Here is a 20,534-nt window from a genome sequence, read left to right as displayed (position 1 = left end):
GTGGTTGCTCATTTGTTCTTTTGCTCATCTATCACTGATCTGAAACATTTACCATGCAATTATGTAGCCTAAATCAACTGTAACCTATTATCTATTGACTCACGTAGTAGCTTTATAGCCTTATATACAGTAGAGCCTAGGATATTTTCCTATTGTTCCTAGCCCACTCAAATCCTGAAAATTCCTAACTTTATTCTGTAATCCATAGGTTGCATTATCAAAGCACGTCTCACCTATGCATGTGATAATACGGCTATAACATGTCCCCCGCTTCTCTGCGCTGTCTCGTATTGCTGCCCATATGAGAGCTTCGGTAGAGAATTCAACATTTTTCTTTAAACAGAGTTGGTCCCCGTTAAGATATCTTGATATTTAAACAATTCCCTCTCTTCATCTCACCGTTATTCATGAGCCGATCTGCTATCTGTATAATCATTAACTCGATTTTGCCAAATAGGAGATCATCTGTCATTTGTTGGAGGTTATCTAGCAAGTTTAGCAATTTGGGTCATTTGACTTTTGTTTGACTGCCATTACAAAGTTGATATGGAGACAGTAAAATGCCACTCTTAAATGTGCAGTTTTGTCACACCACACAATGCCACAGACGTCTCAAATTTTTACAGAGCGCTCAATTGGCATGCTGACTGCAGGAATGTCCAACAGAGCTGTTGCCAGAGAATTTAATGTTAATTTCTTTACCATAAGCCACCTCCAACATTGGTTTAGAGAATTTGGCAGTGCATCCAACCAGCACAACCGCAGACCACGTGTTACCACGCCAGCCCAGGACCTCTACACCCGGCTTCTTCCCCTGCGGGATTGCCTGAGACCAGTCACCTGGACAACTGATGAAACTGAGGCGTATTTCTGTCTGTAATAAAACCCTTTTGTGAGGAAAAGCTCATTCTGATTGGCTAGGCCTGGTTCCCAAGTGGGTGGCCCTATGCCCTCCCAGGCCCACCCATGGCTGATGTAAAATCCATAGATTAGGGCCTAATTATTTGATTTAAATTGACTGATTTCCTTATATGACCTGTAACTCAGTAAAATCTTTGAAATTTTTGCATATTGTGTTTATATTTTTGTTCAGTATAAATATCTGTTTTCGAGCAGTATAATCTTTACATAGTGGTGCAGCCATGCTGGAAATGTGACACAGCAAAATTTTATTTTGGGAGAATCCTGGAATAGTGACCACATCTTGGTTTTAAATGCTTTAAAATGAGCACTTCTGATTTTTGAAGTATTTCCAGGCACATTTAGGATAAATATAAATTATTCCCGGTATTGAAACTATTAATTCTTAGTGTGAACCTAAAAGGTTTAGGATTCAGCCCAATGAGATGAAACTGTTAGTATGAGGTTGCCGTCCATGACTCTAAGTTGCGTGAATGAGAGCTTTAAAAAGTGCTCTTTTTTATTTATTAAAGTGTTGATTTTCACCCATCATCCATATGTTTAATCCGTGACACTTCTGTGACCTTCCTAACAATTTCTCGCTCTCAACGATTCAGAGGAAAAAAGAGATGCGTAGAAGTAGTTAAATATTAAGGTCGCCATCCCTGCATAATTTACGACAAAGATTAATGAGGGAGAGTACATATGAAGCCATTTACAGTCTTACACAGAGGTAGAGACAGAGTGTACAAGCAGTGCACAGAATCTTGGAACATAATGGCTTCAATCGTAAAGCTCAGCATTCTACTACTTGCTTTCCTGAAGAAAACCATCCATGCAGACCAAGAATTCAATGAGATTGTGGCAGAAGGTGATGTTTATTCCCGTTTCACTGGCGAGTCATTTCCACTGATTGGCAACCGTTTGATTTTCACGTATAAAACTAAAGAAAGCATGTTGCTGTGGACCATTTCTAAAACCTTCATCTGAGAATTTCATGCTGGCTGCTGGTTTAAAGGGATCGACTAAAATTATCTACCAGGAGATTACAGATCCATGATCTCACTCAGTCAGACTCTGGGTGGTACAAGCTTGAGCGCAGGGGACCTAGTTGGTCATTGCAGCACACAATACCGCTCACCGTTTGCAGGGCTTTAAACCACTACTGCCTGTTCATACAGGAGACATTAAACCTGCAGTGTAAGGGTGCAAGAGGTGGGGATAACATGACAGTTTGAGAGTACCAGGCAGGTTTTTGGCCAATGGGCAGATCCCGGGCAAACCTTAAGGAGGACGTAGGTAGCCTGGTGCAGCTGGCTGAGAAAAGCACCTCTCTCCACATCCCTAACCTTACCATAGACAACTTTGTGTTTACAGTTGCCTGGTATGGGAGGGACTGATGTGTTCACAGATTTGTGTTAGGGAACTCCTCCCTATTTATTTCCTCATTGATGCTCAACCACACAGGGCATCATGAGCGTCGTGTGAATATGGAGTCGTTTATGACAGTGACAGAGGTGAGTTCAAGCAAGGTTCCCAAACATTTGGGAACTTTTTCCCCTGTTGAACCCACCTCAGTTCAAAGGTTCAATTATGTTCTGTTGGTTTGCCCCAAGTCTGAGCCCATCAGAGTTCTTATCAGACTGAGAAAAAGGTTGCTCCCATCTGGAACTCTAATTCTACTGAGTCTGACAGGGTTGTGTGGTACAGAAAAGACTGCTCAGGTGGACGGCGTCATTTTGGACACAGAATATGGACTAATAATGCCTAAAGATTTGGATGGCCGAATGAGTGTCTCACCCTCACTTCTCTGGTCCTGTGAGGAAAGTTTAAAGGTGTAAATTGACCAATAATCAAGTAAATGTGGACTGTACATTAGCCTCTCTCAAACATGCGAGGCTAATGTACAGTATGTTACCTGGTAAAAAGACAACTCTGCAAAATGATTTATATGTACATAGCCATTATATTTCTCAGAATATATTAAAAAAAAAAATTCTCATGAATATGTGCAAGTGTTTTACGTTTAAAAAAAAAATTGTACTAAGCTGATTATTATGGGGGAAAAATACAAAATTGATGTTTTTGTTCAGTTCTATTAAATTAAATTATAATTCTTGTTCCAACACAACTTCTAGGTTTCTGTGATTACAACGTAACTTGTAGTAGTATTTCCCTGTTGGTTGTTTAAAAAACAAAACAGTATGATATGCATTATGTAAAGTTACTTCCTGCTTCACGTTTCATGCTTTGTATGCTGTTTTTCATGAATAAAGAAATACCTTTAAAATAGTATTTTGTATTTTAATGTAGGAACAAAAACTAATGAGACCTGTAATATATATATATGAGCTAGAGTTTAAGAGTATCATGAGTTCATAAATGGTATAGGCTACTATTTGTAAATGTGGAGTAAATGCAGGGAACACAAACCATACACACTTGTAGAATGACAAAGCAAAATAAACCAAAATGCATGTCACTATACATTCTTATGTACAAGAGAGGTGTATTAAGACTTAATGACTTTTAAAAAAAACTCTCGCTTCAAAGAGACAGTTTGATTTACAAGTAGCATTTTTCATTTATGTGAAATTAGCACAACGCTATCAATTAGTATCAGATAGGAATACCATGCTGCTTGGATAAAATAAAAAAAGTGTAGATAAAACACAGATTATGCACACATAAAATAACACCGATACAGGAACAAGAAAGACAGTCCCTTACAACATGGAAAACGCTGTTAAATGTACCAAGGGAACGACACATCCACATAGACAGTATGCTAATAGTAACAACAATCACCAGAATATTAGGTTGTAATAAGAGGGACTGATTGAGCCTGCAGACATCCCATCTGGTGCTCCCTCTCTTTCCCAGTCCTCCTCCTTGTGGAGTGAAGGATGGGAGAGGGGGGGGGGGGGATCTTGCTAGTCCACAACTGTGTGTTTCGGCCAGCTAGGAGTCTGCCAGTGGTTAGAACAGGAGACACTGGCTTCCCCCACAACACAGCCGAGTCGGAAGGGGAATGAAATTATCGCATGGAATCCAATGGAAGTTGTTCAATGTGTCTATTGAAGTTAAGGGGTTTATGTATGCAGCATGTATACTTTGGTGATTTCACTGTATGGGGAATGAGTGTTCAGTCCCTGAGTGTGTGTGTGTGTGTGTGTGTCTGTGGTGTGTGTGTGTCTAGATGGTCTCCACGTAATTGGCTGGGAAGAGTCCCAGGCGTCCATCTTTACTGAAGCCACGCCACCAGACCTTGTCCACCGTTTCCACAGCACTTATGATGTCACCTGGCTCAAAAGAGATCTCTGATTCGTCCTCTGTGGAAAAAAAGAGAAAGCAAGGTTTAACACACTCAGAGAGCATCATAGAGGGGATAGGTGTGTATGTGGTCCATGGTATGAGTTACACCTGGAACTGACCTGCTTGGTAGTCATAGAGAGCTCGAACACACATCTGTCTGTCTGGTGAAATCTGAAAGAAACAGCGAGAAAAACTATCACAAATGGCCCCAGCCTGGGAAAAATGTCATTTTTCCTATTGTAGAGCCCTCTCTTGGTTCTCATCGACATGGCATTCATATTAAATGAGTCATTCTTCAATCCTGTTTCTGGGCTGAACTTGAAGCACAGTAGTAAATATGATTGCATAGCAGGGGACCGAGGCCATATTACTTTGTTGATTGTGTTACATTCCGTACATCTTTTCCATTCTCTGAAATCTCCTGGTCCTCAATCTCTTCAACAAAGTCCTCCTCAATTTCATCATCGAAACAAACAGCCAACTCCGGAGTATCTTGGTCCCTTTCAGATGGACTCATGGATCGTTCTGGAAAAGAGGAATCATGAGAGGGGTTGGATTCTCATTCCCTACTAAACAAGCAAATGTGTAGTATTTCAAACCCCTTCATGATCTTAAAAATCCATGAGGAAGAGGATTTCTGGAAAAGGATAGGAAATTGTAACATAGCATACCGGTATGTCTATTCCACGTTATCTCATCAATATAAAGGTTCATTCAGTTTGAGAGCAAATTGGGCAATGTAGGCTAGCGTAGAGTAGAGATAACTAAATGGCTGAGTGTGGTTACATACCTGTACCATTGTGTTCCACCAACTCCCCCTCATCTCTCACCCCATTGGTGGATGGGACCACAACCTCTTGTGTGATTGGCTGAAGAATAACCTCTGCATCTGAACATAACAAGACATGGGTTAGATTGTGTTAGCTGTGTCAGACACTCTTTGCACAACATTCTTATACATACAACTCCTCACTCTTCTTCTCTTTTAATTGTTGTATTTGACCTTTTTGAATTTGTATAACAGGACAGGCCTGTACAAGATATAAAACAATGTACTTTACCTGTGACAGCTGGCTCCTCATCCTCTTCTGAAAGCTCCACCAGCACTGGCTTAGTAGAGGCCTGGACGTCATCTGATTGGTCCTCCTTCTCTTGTTCCTCTGCCACAGGCTCCTGCACCGCTAAAGAGTCTGAATCTGGTGCTGAGCCCTCCTCTCCCTCCTCCATGTTTGGGCATGGCTCTGTATTCCCAACACTGGGCTCAGGCTCTGTCTGTTCTTCCTCATCTTCATCTTCCTCCACCAGTATGGCTTGTACGGCTGTGTACTGCTCTGGATTGGAGATAATGAACCATTGTGGTTTTAAGTACAGTCATGCCAAACTGACAACACAAATCTATAACGGCTTGACAGACACCGTTGGTCATTCTACAGTAGGCTGTGTGTATGATGAGGACCTACCTGTTGACTGCAGTGGACTCTCTGGCAGGGGGACAGTGGGAGGCTGTGGTGCTGGGGCAGGCTCCAGGGAGACTGGTGGAGAGGGGGAGCACTCAGGCTGGGACTGGGGAGGGGTATCTGGGGGAAATGGTGGCAGAACCTGAGCCTGGTTCTGGTTCTCTGGAATGGTGGGGGTCAGGGTGGCTAGGAAGCCTGGAGAGGCTGGGGGGGCAGAGGGCTGGGTTGGAGGCTGAGACTGGGGGCTGGGTGATGGGAGGGTAGGCCGGGCTGAGACAGCAGGGGCGGAGTGGAGGGGTGATGTGGGAGGGGACACCAGGGGGGCGCGGGGGCTCTGGGGAGAGGTGATTGGGCGGAAGCTGGTGCTGGGTGGAGACATGGTGCGGTGGAAGGGGGAGGAGGGGACACGGGAGAAGGGTGAAACCAATGTTGGACTGCGGGGGGAGGTCGGAGTGGGGCCGTCCCATTTCCCAAAGATGAATGCTGTGTCGGTCAGGCTGCGCTGGTACCGCCTTAATGGAGGTTTGCCTTTGTGGAGAGAGAGAGGGAGGGAAGAAAGACCCAAATTAAGAAATGCACTGCAACAAGACCGATAATGGTTGTTTAGGTTCATGCACGATTGACTGACTGGCTTCATAATCACACACTGCGTAGACAAGCCACACCTTGGTTTGCCAATGCTTATTAACAGACACACAGTGAATTTACCTGTACGGGGGGAGCCGGGGCTGGATGGGCTTTGGGACGATGATGATGACAGCTGTCTGAAGAACTCTCTGGGGTTCATGGAGCGCTGTGATACCAGCACTGCTGCCTCCTACGGGTAGGAAGAGGAATCACACCACACTGTTTTACCCAAATGATGTAAAGGAAACTACAGCCAGGTCTCAATAGTCTAAAGCCATCTCCTCTCCTCCTTCTTCTTCTCCTCCTTTCCTTTCCTTCATCTGCACTGGTGTGAAAGAAGTGGACAGGTTCCCATGATAGGCCATATTCCTTTTGACCTATCCTGTGTTTTCAGATCAGTGCAGATAAAGGACAGGAGACAAGGAGAGGAAGCCACTTCAGAGCGTTTGAACACACCATATGACATGAACAAGAGGTGAGGTGTTTAGGGAAGAGTAGTAAGGGAGTTTATTGGGATTAGAGAGGTCAGTAAGAGAGACACTCACTGCTGCTTTCTCGATGGACTCGCTGCGTCTCAAGCGAGCTCTCATGTCCTCCTCATGCTCTCTCTGCTGCAGCTCCTGTCACACACCAACAGAGAGGTCAGAGTTCAGACACACAGGCACAGAGTTCAGCGTAAAGATGCATGCAAAAACACAGAGTTCAGAAACACCTAGAGGTCGAGTCACCCAATAACTTTCTCACTCATTCGTTCTTTCTCTCACCCATCTTGATTTCTCCTGCTTCCTCACTTCTGCCTCCAGCTGGGCCTGCATTCTCCTGGGAGATACAGAGACATCAGAAACCTCAGAATATTAGCCTTAAGTAGCCTTTACTTTGACAACACATTCAAATACCTGATAGTGACACAAGAGAATACCCTTGAGATTGTGTTAGTAAGTCTTGAGTCAGTGTGTGTGTGTGTGTGTGTGTGCCCAACTTCCTGACCTCTGCCCTTCGATCATCTGTAGTTTCTCGTTCATTTTCCTCTCCCTCTCGTCAGCCTCTTTCCGTTCCTTCAGCACTCTCTCTTTCTCCCAACGGCGTCTCTCCTCCACTGCTCGCTTCCGCTCTTCCTCCTTCCTCTCTTCCTCCTCACGCTGAGAGAGAGCGAGAGAGAAAGAGGAAGATGGAACACAATAGATGAAGATTTATTACAGTTGACAATGTGAACATTAAAGATGTGAAGTGATGTGAACATTAAAGATGTGAAGTGATGTGAACATTAAAGATGTGACGTGATGTGAACATTAAAGATGTGACGTGAACATTAAAGATGTGAAGTGATGTAAACATTAAAGATGTGAAGTGATGTAAACATTAAAGATGTGAAGTGATGTAAACATTAAAGATGTGAAGTGATGTAAACATTAAAGATGTGAAGTGATGTAAACATTAAAGATGTGATGTGATGTAAACATTAAAGATGTGATGTGAACATTAAAGATGTGATGTGAACATTAAAGATGTGACGTGATGTAAACATTAAAGATGTGATGTGATGTAAACATTAAAGATGTGAAGTGATGTAAACATTAAAGATGTGAAGTGATGTAAACATTAAAGATGTGAAGTGATGTAAACATTAAAGATGTGAAGTGATGTAAACATTAAAGATGTGATGTGAACATTAAAGATGTGATGTGAACATTAAAGATGTGACGTGATGTAAACATTAAAGATGTGATGTGAACATTAAAGATGTGATGAACATTAAAGATGTGATGTGAATATGAAATATGTGACGTGAACATTAAAGATGTGACGTGAACATTAAAGATGTGACGTGAACATTAAAGATGTGATGTGAACATTAAAGATGTGATGTAAACATTAAAGATGTGACGTGATGTAAACATTAAATATGTGACGTGATGTAAACATTAAATATGTGACGTGATGTAAACATTAAATATGTGACGTGATGTGAACATTAAAGATGTGACGTGAACATTAAAGATGTGACGTGAACATTAAAGATGTGACGTGAACATTAAAGATGTGACGTGAACATTAAAGATGTGACGTGAACATTAAAGATGTGATGTGAACATTAAAGATGTGATGTGAACATTAAAGAGGACAACTACTTTTCTCCTGTTGCATTGACAAATTACTAGAAAAACTGTCTAAAACTATGAGGGTAACTGTGACTACGTTTCTGTGTAGGCTACCTCTGCACGTGCCCAGAAGGAGTCTCTGTTGGCCCGTCTCATCTCCATGGCAGCGTTAGTCTTCCTGTAGTTAGTGCCCTATCAACAGAGAGCGGCAGATGCAGAGGAAAGAGAGTGTGACTGGAGAACAACACCGTATGTACATATATCAAACCCAGTTTGTAACTCATGCTATTTGCATAAGTTTGGTTGTTTGTAACTGATAATTGCTAAAGTATGAAAAAATGTTCAAAACATACAGTAGGTATAGAGGAAGTACAATGCATGACAGAGATTCAAACTGAGAGAATCTAACTGTGTGGGATCCTCCTCCATGTAAAAGCACAGTTCCGGGTTTTGTCCAGGTGTTAAGCGCCCCCTCCTGTGGACAGAGATGGTATTGCAGGAGGAGCACTCACCACTGTCTCCTCCTTGTCCTTGGACCGACTGCTTCTTCTGACATGCTCTGTCTGGGGACGGACTTTACTGAGCTCAGTGCCTATCTTCTCCTCTGTGACATCCTCAGTACTCTCAGCACTGATAAACACATGAGCCTCCTGCAAAAAAAAAAAAAAAAGACAAGAAGAGAGAAAGGAGAGAGAGAAAGGAGAGAGAGAAAGGAGAGAGAGAAAGAGAGAGAAAGAAAGGAGAGGAAGAAGAGAGTTGCTGTTAATCTTTGTTACACAGTGCCATGACACTTGCTCCAAAGCGTGTAAGCATGACAGCTCGAGTCCCTTCAATAATCTGAGGTCCTGAACATCCTTTCAGTATTTTAGGTGAACATTCCAAGGAAGGACTTCAGCTGTCCAGCAAATTGGTGCATTTTTTTGGCCTGCACACATCAACTTTTCCACAGACACTTGATGTCACTTGATCCTTTCCAGAACTTTTGGGAACAAGAATGTCATTTTTATTGGCTGCTATGATCTACGGTATCAAACGTGTGAAACTTCAAACTCCAATACAATTCTGCTACAGCATTCCAGACGAGGGAAAGAGAAGGGGATATTTCCCCTCCTTTTTCATGTACCCACTGACCCTGTGAATACATATGTGCACAGACGCACAAACACCCAAACTCGCATGCACGCACACACACACTCTCTCTCCGAAAGTAGTTATTTGAAAGCTTTCCCCCCTCAGTGGTTCCTCTTGGCTGTGGCCTTTGGGCTGTAGCTAAACTATACAGTTGTGTATCAGCTTGTATCTAGTATCTGCCTTACACTAGAGAAGACAATAAGGAATCTATTGGTTTGGAAGAGATAGATGGGGGGTGGGGGTGGAAACAGGAAAGAGTGTAGTGGAGAGGAATGGAGAATTCACAGAGAGCACAAGGAAAGTGAAATGAGGTGAGGGGAGAGTGGAGAGAGCAGAGAGGATGCAGAGATTTCAACAATGACAAATGACCACAGAACAGTACACTGTGTTCCACTGCTAAACTGTCACTGTACTGATACACTTCAGATAGGCCTGTGTGTGTGTACGTGGGTACGTGTGTGTGCTTGCACCCAATTCTGTGTGTGTGTTGAGAAATATTAAAACACCCTCACAGGCCCAGGCCCAACTCTAAATCACACACACATGCACACACGCAGTGCGAGGTGCCACTGAGGGAGGATGGAGGGAGTTGTGGATGGTGAAGAGGATTTAAATGATCTCCTCTGTCTCTCCTAACTGTCTGCTATTATGCTTCAGACGATAGGCCTCTCCCTAATACTGTCTAACACGGCTAAGAGCGTGCTCATTAACCTTACACACACACACAGCTGCTACTCCTCCTCCCCTCTTTTCCCCTGTCCTCTCCCACACACCCACCCCTGTCCTTCCTTCCCCTGTACCTTCCTCCTCCTGTCTTGTTCCCTTCATTCTCATTTTCTCCTGAATAGCCCCCCCCCCTCCCGCCCAAACTCCTTCCACTGTCGCGTCATTTAGCTGATGCTCTTATCCAGAGCGACTTACAGGAGCAATTATAGTAAGTGCCTTGCTCAAGGACACATCGGCAGATTTTTCAACTAGTCGGCTCGGGTACTTTAACCAGCGACCTTTCGGTTACTGGCCAAAGGCCTACTGGTCTGTACAACATGATAGAATGTACACAGTCCACAATGCAGACGTCCTGCTCAATGCTAATCAATTACTCTCGTCGAGCAACAATGAGCCCATTTGCAAAAAGACTCCCACACTTAACTTCGGCATCACCAACTGATACAATAATATTGTTTCACATTAGGATACACATTCAGACACCGCTTGTGATTCGCCGTCTCTCACACGTCCCTCTGTTGCTAGTTGAGACTTGCAGAGGTAGATGGAGAGAATGAGAGACCAGAGAATAGAAGTGCCACGGGGGCATTCTGACTGTCGAAGCACGTCCTAATCCCGACTATTCATTCTGAGGTTTTTGGGACAAACAAACAATAACCGAGTTCTCATTACTCACTCAATCATTAATCCTTCAAAATCGACACAAGGATTATTACTAAGCTTCAATACAGAGCAGGATCAGGCTTGCTGGTGGTCCTGCAGTGTATACTGCACTCGTGCCATTTCCACCACACCACACATGGGAAATAAGACAGAACGAGGGCCTAACTCACCAAAGCAGGAGGTTAGGTGAGCTTTGTACTCATCCAATAACGCAGTACCACTGTAGGACACAGGTCTCATGTGGTTTTAGAGACCCTACAAAAGGCGATAAGAGAGAATAGGTTGACAAATATGTGTAGCATCAATGAGAGGCGCAAAGTCTCCCAGAATGGGGTCATCAAATATTGAGGACAGTAGGACTGCAATGTGAAGGGCTGTAAAATGCCACACAGATGCTTTCGTATTTGTTTTATCGCTTTGGGGCACTTTTCACAAGTATGTGGTCAACTTTCACAACTCTTAGTACAAAACTCAAAAGATGATCGTCAAAAAAGGCAGTTGGTTCAAAACTCTACGCACATTTTCAATTCACTAAGAACAACACAAAATCACAGTCAGTTTTTCACCAAACCTAATCAGTGTTTCATCTATTTGTGTGGCAGATAGCCTAGCGTTTAGAGCATTGGGCCACTAACTGGAAGGTTACTGGATTGAATAACCAGGCCGACAAGGTGCGAAATCTGTCAAAATGTGCCCTTGAGCAAGACACTTAAACCCCAATTTGCTCCAGGGGTGCCGTACTACTATGGCTGACCCTGTAAAACAACACATTTGACTGCACCTATCTGGTGCATGTGGCGGTCATAACATTTTGTTGGCCTGGTTATTGTCATGCAAAAGTCTGCCAATTAATATAAAACACGTTTAGCATCTCCAATCCTCCACATGTTCAGGCCACTGATTCGCACCTTTGGAACATCTGCATGTAAAAAAAGTAGTATACATTCATTTAATATATCATCACAAATGAATTATGTATTTGTCAGGTCTAAAGAAACATGATATGAAGAAAATATGAGTTGGCCTATTTTAGGGCTATGTTATGTGGCTATGCTCCATGCCATAGGCTGTAGGCTTCTTCATTTAGCTGACAAGATATCCTTTTAAATCCCATACCATTATTTTACTTTATGATTTTATAGTAAGAAGAATATATACTGGACAAAAATAAAAAACGCAACATGTAACATGAAATAAAAGATCCCTGAAATGTTCCATACGCACGAAAAGATTAGATCTCCAAAATGCACAATTGTTTCCATCCCTGTTAGTGAGCATTTCTCCTTTACCAAAATAATCCATCCACCTGACAGGTGTGGAATATCAAGAAGCTGATTAAACAGCATGGTCATTACAGAGGTGCACCTTGTGCTGGGAACAATAAAAGGCCACTCTAAAATGCGCAGTTTCGCCACACAACACAATGCCACATATATCTCAAGTTTTTGGGGAGCGTGCAATTGGCATGCTGACTGCAGAAATGTCCACCAGAGCGGTTGCCAGAGAATTGAATAATAATTTCTCCACCAACATCATTTTAGAGAATTTGGCAGTTTGTCCAACCAGTCTCACAATTGCAGACCACGTGTAACCATGCCAGCCCAGCACCACATCCAGCTTCTTCCCTTGTGGGATTGTCTAAAACCAGCAACCCAGAAAGCTGATGAAATTGAGGAGTATTTCTGTCTGCAATAAAGCCCTTTGGTGGTGAAAAACTCATTCTGATTGGCTGGGCCTGGCTCCCCAGTGGGTGGCCCTACCTCCCCAGTGGGTGGCCCTACCTCCCCAGTGGGTGGCCCTACCTCCCCAGTGGGTGCGCATGTTGCATTTATATTTTTGTTCAGTATAATTTAACTGAAATGTTTTTAATATATATATATATATTTTCCCCATTATGGAGCGAGTGTGCATATGAAGTGGCTATGTTGAGTGTAAAAGTGATCATTTGAAACAGGTCCTATATGGTAGATGTAGAGTTATTTGGCAACTTTAATTGTGAATAATACAAACCTTAGAATGTCTTAGAAAACAAAACATATAAATCGGTTGCATGGTGCGACTATAGGCTATTGATGATTTGAGAAAGTAGCCATGCCTCCGGCTGCACAGTTATTCTCTCATCAAGTGATCAATATATTCACCCATCAGACACTTCTCAATTTCATCTCGTCTTTACTAATATCACAAATTAGTTTTGATTTAGAATGACCCATTATCAAATGGGCAGGAACAGGGGCAAAAATACATGTCATCTGAGTGCTTTCCCACACGTTTTGTAGGCGAATTCGCTTTTATGGCTGAGCAGTGCTTAACACGAGCAGCTGAGAAATACATACAAGAACACGTATTTCACTCCAAGCATGAACCACTGCTTGCGGAGCATGCTCTCGCTGCCGACAGGTGATATCCCGCACAAACATGTTGCCCATGGGCTCTCCAACCTTGTTCATGCAGCTACCCAGTGCTTGATTTGGGAAGCTAAGTGAAATCTGTTCGGGAACATCGATAGTAGTTTTTTTTCAACAAAATATTGTCACGGCCCCTCCTCTGCAGTGCAGGGGCGGTTCCTCCTGCAGGCAGAGGAGGGTCGTTAGTGATGGAGTCACCTGGGCTCAAAGTATTTAAACTGTTTCTCTCTCTCTGCTCCTCCAGGTATGATCCTGTTTTGTTTGTTCCTTTGTAGTTTTGCATAGTTTTCACTCAGTCATTCACACACACAGATTCATGCATCCCTGCACTTTACATACACCTTACTTTCACACCTCATTCCCTTTTCTTTGTTTAAAGTTAATAGTTTTGGTTTATAATAAAGAACCTTTTTGATTGGCCTATACCTGTTGTTCGCGTCCCCTCATTTTTGCCACAGGCTATGAGCCAGCCTGTGACAATATAGTTCACTAAACTGTTGACAGCCCGTCTGCGCGCACGAGAAAGGAATAAAGTAGAGATAGGAGATGGAAACGCATGGCGGTGAGATATTCTGTATGGCTAAAGGTAATGTGTCACCCAATTAAATATGGAAATATAAAAACATGACCTATTGCTAGGCTATTCAAAATCAAATGCACACATTTTTGGCTAACTAAACCAATCTATTAAAACAACAGCATCACCTAGGGCTATACGTTCTCTCCGGGACTCATGGATATACATTTTGAAGGGTACAGTAGCACAAGGTAAGCAGTCCTTCCAGTATGCATAATAATACAGTACACACTCAAAGGCGATTACTCAAATTTGTTAATATTGGGAGTATAGGCTAGACCTATTAAGTGCCAAAGACAATCTTAAATCAGTTTGATGTGTAATATGCGGTAGGCTGAGTATTGTATAACAGCACAATCATACTTTTAATTACGTTTTTTATTTTTTATAAACCTATGCATAATCTCTAATATTCATGTGGGTGTTTTGAATTAATCATCTTCGAAAGCTACTGTGTTACGCTTTGTAGACATCCACAACAACCATGTTTTACAGTTTCAACCTGCTGTTTATCTTCTTTCTTGGTTACTCCATTACCTTTTCACTGGTACTGTGTATATATACACACACACACACACACACACGTTTCACATTGCAATACATGTTCATATGAAGTGATTGCCTTCCACAATGCTCACAGTACTTTTAATATGATTCTTTTCTGTTAAAAATACATTTTACTATTACCTTAATCCGACTGCTCTTAACTGACAATCACTAAAACGTTTGGTAAACTTATAGATTTGACATGTAAACCTGTTTGTCTACTACAGATTTGGTGAACTACATTATGAAAATGTATGTCTGTATTGTAAAAACATTTAAGTATGATATATCCTCGAATGTACTTCTATGACTAATATGATTAAAATAAAATCTGATAGACAATATTAGAGCTGTACTGTATGTAACAAATCAAATCTCAATGTATTGGTCGTGTACAACGATTAGCAGATGGTACAGCAGGTGTAGCGAAATGCTTGTGTTTCTAGCTTCTACAGTGCAGTAATACAATACCAATACCAATAAGCAAATATTCCAGAAGGTTCAAAACAATAAATAAATAGACCCCTATTAAAACAAGGATCTAAAATTAAATTGCTGGGGTTTTTTTTAATGGGGGGTGTCACACCCTGACCTTAGAGATCCCCGTTTATTCTCTAAAGTTTGGTTAGGTCAGGGTGTGACTAGGGTGGGTACTCTAGTTTTTGTATATCTATGTTTTCTTTTTCTTCGTTGGCCTAGTATGGTTCCCAATCAGAGGCAGCCGTCTATCGTTGTCTCTGATTGGGGATCATACTTAGGCAGCCCTTTTTCCCACCTTCAGTTGTGGGATCTTGTCTTTTTTTGGCTGCATGTATTTTTGCACGACGAAGCTTTTCGTTCGTTGTATTGTTTATAGTTTTTTTTTGCTGGCTCACATTTCAATAAAATAGGATGAATTCAAATCACGCTGCGCCTTAGTCTACCCTTAACGACAAACGTTACAGGGGGGTTTCACACTGCTTTACTAAAACGTCAGTGGCCAATACAGTACTGTAATACCGTAATATATGCCATTTATGTAACAGTCCACACATTTTGGTATGTGTTCCCAATGAGGATAGAACCCACAACTCTGGTGTAACAAGTGCCATGTTCTTATGAGCTCAGCCACGTACAGGACCACTACAATACATAAGTACAATGCAATACTAGAAAATACAATACACAATTTATTCACCACAGACTTGTGAAAATAACACCAAAGCGACAATTAAAAATGGTAATATGACATTAGTGCAGTCAAAATGCCATATTGTATCTGACGAAGAGAGAGTGTGTGTGTGTGCATGTGTGTATGTGTGTGTTTGGTTAGGGATCCTTCTCCTCCCACACTTCAGAGGGCTATTCCTACACAAATATGTGGGCTGTCGACTACAGTGTGTCACCATTAGTATTTTATCAAGGAATGACCCACAGTGCAACCCAGGGGCCAAGAACACATATAGAAACACACACATTCATATTACATAATAAACAAACACACACACAGTCTTGTATATCTGAGACTGGGGGGGTCACAGAGGTGCCTGGCCAAATACCTAATTGAGTGTTAAAAAAAAGAGACGAAAACTAACATCAAACATTCCAGGGATGCTTCTGGAGTTGACCGGGTGATGCCTTAATATGGAAACTAGTTCAAATGGGGTCTGACTATAGGCTGAATGGACGACCCATAAACTTCTCTGCAGTTAGATGGAAATGTTAAATAAACACCGTTTTAGGGGCACACATGGAGGGACACAGCAGACAGAGCTGCCAGCATCTGGCCACTTAACACACACTGTGGCGCACGCACACACGCAGACACCACACACACACGCATACACATCCGCTCACACACACTCCTCCTTCTCCCTGTATTCCCCCATTCCTTTCTCCGTTTCCTGCCAGGCTCTGTCACCACCAACCAGTAAGTGGTTGTTTGTGTTGTGCCTGTCGGTAGCCCATCTCCCCATCTTGGTGGCACCAGGAACAATAGGGTCAGGAAGAGTGGACCCCAGCCTGGGTATGGGCCCAGCCCACAACTGGACCAGACCAACCTATGCAGTAGGAAGTGCTCTGAGGACAGGAAGACATACAACAATGGAAGGTAAACTACTGTGTGTAAATATAGAGCGTGTGTGTGTGTGTGTGTGTGTATCTATGTTTGTATGTGTGAGAGACAGAGGGAAGTTGTGTGTGTGTGTGTGTGGGGGAGGGTTTTGTGTGTGTGCCTGCTGGTGCATATTTACTGATGTATGCGTGTGCACATAATGCACGTGCTGGTGTGGGTTTGATGTGTGTGTGTGACAACTTGACTCTTCATTCCCTCGGGCCTGGTCAGGCGAGTTCCACCCTTCCCACACTAGCATCATCCAGCTCTCTCTGTATCGCCTTGACAGTTACTACCGGAGCCCGTTTACCCATTATTCATCGTTAGAGAAACAGAGTGAAGAGACAAAACAGCCACCCACGGAGAGCTACATTCCACAACGGTACCGACACAGGATTGTAGGAGATGGATAGAGAAAGTGAGTGAAAGAGAGAAATCTGTATCATGCCTCTCCTGAATGCTATCAAATGCTGCAGCTGCAATAAGGCCCCTCAAACTGGCTGCATGACCAACAGACAAACTGGTAGCGCAGGGCAGGGATAGGAGTGGTGTGGGACCGTACCTTGAAGAAGGCCTTGATAGCGGGCACATGGCTGGCACATTCCGTCCTGCGGTATTCATCCACGTTTGGCCCGACCTGGAGACAAACACAGGAAACACACAGGGGTTGTTGAGCTCTTTTTAACCCAAGCCTCTGTTCACTATCAGAAAGTCTAGTTTCAGTCTTTTGTCATTAGGTACCTGCATGTACACCATTTGACAATGTTAGGGAGTAAGCATAACTTTATTAGCAAGTTACACATCTTATACGAGATAATTAAGGTACACTGACATTTTTTGAGGTACACAATTTTCAGATGTGTGTGTTTTGCTGCCTGACCGGTTACAGATGCACCCCTGACCCACACCACAACATTCCACAAGGTCGCCATAGAGACGGGACCAGCGAAGCACATTGTGAACATTCTAAGCATCTGCTCCCCTGCTTGTGTGTGTGTGCTCATCGGTCAAAATATTTGGTCTCAGTCAGAAGATAGGCCTGGCGTCCCGAGTCCGCAAGTTCACTGACACATGACACACGTTGACCCCTAACCAACGGGCCAAACATATCCAACAGTAGCTAGAACCAGTGGGAGACGACAGCTTGAAACAGCTTGCCTATAACCTGATACAGGGTCAGATATTTTTTCATCCTCCTAATGGTTAAGGTTAGGTTTGAGGGTAGATAATCTGATCTGTGGTTATGGGCAACTTCTACCTCAAGCATCATGTCATTGGAGTTCATCAGGTAACATACTGTATGGCATGTCCATACGACTGTATGAGAGGGCCATGCTGTAGTGGATGACACTCACCCAGCAGATCATGGCGACCCGAGGGCCTCCTGTCTCGGCTGAGCCAGCCCTGCAGAGCCCATACAAAGGCCTGGCTATGTGGAACTTCCCTGACAACTCCACCACTCCACCCGCTGTAGGACAGACAGGGGGGAGAGAGAGAGAAAGAGAGAGGAGAGAGAGAGCTTAATAAACACCACCAACTTTCCGTCTTTATCATTTAAAGGGGAAAAAGTCACAAAAAACAATGAAGTGGAAAGTTAGAACTGTCCAGTTAGCTTTAGTCATTTTCTGTCATTTCAGCAAGCCATGACACCCACCATCTCACATTGTTCTGAAATGGATTCTGTAGTGAGAAACAGGTAAGATTGACATTCCTGAAACATTATTTTATTGAAATATAATTTTATCTCAGATAAATTAAGCTAATTGACTGCACCCAAATGGGCTATTTTAATTTATAGGATTCAAATAACAATTAATAAATATATTACCCAACATCCAATTTGGACCAAAATTCTTGATGAGTAAGCCACCCACGGACTCCCCACACCCCGTGCCAATCCCACCCCAACAACCAACATACAGTATCAGCTATCTATGTTTGACAAGTAGTATGAAGCTGTGGCTTGGAGTATTGCTTCTCCATACTATGTAATGTATTCCCTGTGAATCTGGTGATTTTTCCCACCCCTTGTTCAGAGAAATGTGTAATTGATGTCCCTTGCATTATCTACCATAAAGTAATGTGAAAGTACCAGGTTCTGACAACTAGACACCGCTGTTACTGCTATACCACCACACTCTTTTATAAATGTTGCTGGTGTCATTAATTATTATTATTAAATACATTAACATTTCCTTTGAAACTTTGGGTAGAAAACCAATAGTTTCAGCTCATGATGAAAATAAATTGTGTGGTCATCCACACATTTCAAGCCAACCAGTTGTTAGGGTGGGATTGGCATGGGGTGTGGAGGGGGTCTGTGGGTGGCTATTGACACATTTTTGGGGATTCCTCATCTTACTCATTGCAAGGAAGAAGTTTGGTCCAAATCGGATTTTGGGTACTATATTTATTGTCTGAATCCTAAAAATCTAAATGGCCAATTTGGGTGCAATAAATTAGCTTCTCAGATATCAAATTATATTTCACCAAAATAATGTTTCAGGAATGCTAATCGTATCTGTTACTAACTACAGATGGAACTACCCTTTACCTCCAGAGTCAGCCAGTTTGAGGTTGTTGGTGACCCCATCGTAGGTAAATAGAGCCCTGTGGAGAGATAGAGAAAGACAGCTTAGGGACAGGAGCACAAACACACTACATCATCACAACCATGGATCCAGCGATTCAGTGAGCCAACATTTGGTTTGTTACAGCTTAGCACTAGTATCGCGTAGCAGGTAGCCTAGCAGTTAAAAGCATTGTGCCAGTAACAGAAAGGTCGCTGGTTTAAATCCCTGAGCCAAATACGTGAAAAATATGTTGATGTAAAGAGCAAGGCACTTAGAACCCTGCACAACTCGGCAGCTAGTGTAAAAGGCACTGCATCCAGTGGTGTAAAGTACTTAAGTAAAAATACTAGTACTACTTAAGTAGTTTTTTGGGGATATCTGTACTTTACTATTTATTTTACTACTTGTACTTTTACTTCACTACATTCCTTAAGAGAATAATGTACTTTTTACTCCATACATTTTCCTTGACACCCAAAAGTACTAGTTACATTTTGAATGCTTAGCAGGACAGAAAAATAGTCCAATTCACACACTTATCAACAGAACATCCCTGGTCATCCCTACGGCCTCTGATCTGGAAGACTCACTAAACACACATGCTTAATTTGGAAATGATGTCTGAGTGTTGGAGTGTGCCCCTGGCTTTTCATAAAGAAAAGAAAAAACAAGAAAATGGTGCCACCTGGTTCACTTAATAAGATATTTGAAATGATTTATACTTTTACTTTCGATACTTAAGTATATTTTAAACCAAATACTTTTAGACTTCTACTTAAGTAGAATTTCATTTCAACTTGAGTCATTTTCTATTAAGGTATCTAGACTTTTACTCAAGTATGACATTTGGGTACTTCTTCCACCACTGACTGCATCTCAGTGCTAGAGGTATCATTACAGACCCTGGTTTGATTCCAGGCTGTATCACAATCGGCGGTGATTGGGAGTCCCATAGAGCGGCACACAATTGGCCCATCGTCGTCCGGGTTAGGGTTGGGTCGGGGTAGGCCGTCATTGTAAACAAGAATTTGTTCTTAACTGACTTGCCTTGTTAAATAAAAGTAAATAAACCAAAATAAGCAGTTTGAAGAAGGTTGCTAAATATCTCTAGTGCAATTGCTAACTAGTGTTAGCGCAATGACTGGAAGTCTATGGGTATCTGCTAGCACCCAGATACCCATAGACTTCCAGTCAGTGTGCTAGATACACAAACTCCCAGTCATTGCGCTAACGCTAGTTAGCATTGGCTCATGAAAATTTCCCTAACATAATGGACATGCATACAAATGGTATCCACAAGTTCATCGGACTCTGGGGAGGTAGATAAAGGGCCTCATTGCCAAAATATCATTTTAAGTCGACAGTACACGCACACACGCTCATACGCACTCTCATATACGTGCACGTACAAACGCACGCA

The 20,534-nt window shown here is 42.5% G+C and overlaps 1 protein-coding gene across 1 annotated transcript in view; it reads right to left on the bottom strand.

Annotated features, from left to right (window-relative positions):
• Positions 1-1,759: 1,759 nt before the first annotated feature.
• Positions 1,760-20,534, bottom strand: part of LOC109895616 (drebrin-like protein) — a 64,043-nt gene continuing 45,268 nt past the window's right edge. The window contains exons 2-16 of the mRNA XM_020489462.2: positions 19,096-19,151; positions 17,897-18,009; positions 17,104-17,178; positions 8,911-9,048; positions 8,513-8,590; positions 7,287-7,438; positions 7,064-7,118; positions 6,845-6,919; positions 6,381-6,489; positions 5,676-6,200; positions 5,277-5,546; positions 5,006-5,104; positions 4,613-4,740; positions 4,335-4,386; positions 1,760-4,232 (exon numbers count right to left, since the gene is read on the bottom strand). Coding sequence (XP_020345051.1) covers positions 4,096-4,232; positions 4,335-4,386; positions 4,613-4,740; positions 5,006-5,104; positions 5,277-5,546; positions 5,676-6,200; positions 6,381-6,489; positions 6,845-6,919; positions 7,064-7,118; positions 7,287-7,438; positions 8,513-8,590; positions 8,911-9,048; positions 17,104-17,178; positions 17,897-18,009; positions 19,096-19,151 — 2,062 coding nt within the window. The 3' untranslated portion in view covers positions 1,760-4,095. The remainder of the gene's footprint in view (positions 4,233-4,334; positions 4,387-4,612; positions 4,741-5,005; positions 5,105-5,276; positions 5,547-5,675; positions 6,201-6,380; positions 6,490-6,844; positions 6,920-7,063; positions 7,119-7,286; positions 7,439-8,512; positions 8,591-8,910; positions 9,049-17,103; positions 17,179-17,896; positions 18,010-19,095; positions 19,152-20,534) is intronic.

This window comes from Oncorhynchus kisutch, linkage group LG8, assembly GCF_002021735.2.
Source record: "Oncorhynchus kisutch isolate 150728-3 linkage group LG8, Okis_V2, whole genome shotgun sequence".
NCBI lineage: Eukaryota > Metazoa > Chordata > Actinopteri > Salmoniformes > Salmonidae > Oncorhynchus > Oncorhynchus kisutch.
This window is presented reverse-complemented; position numbering and strand designations above follow the sequence as displayed.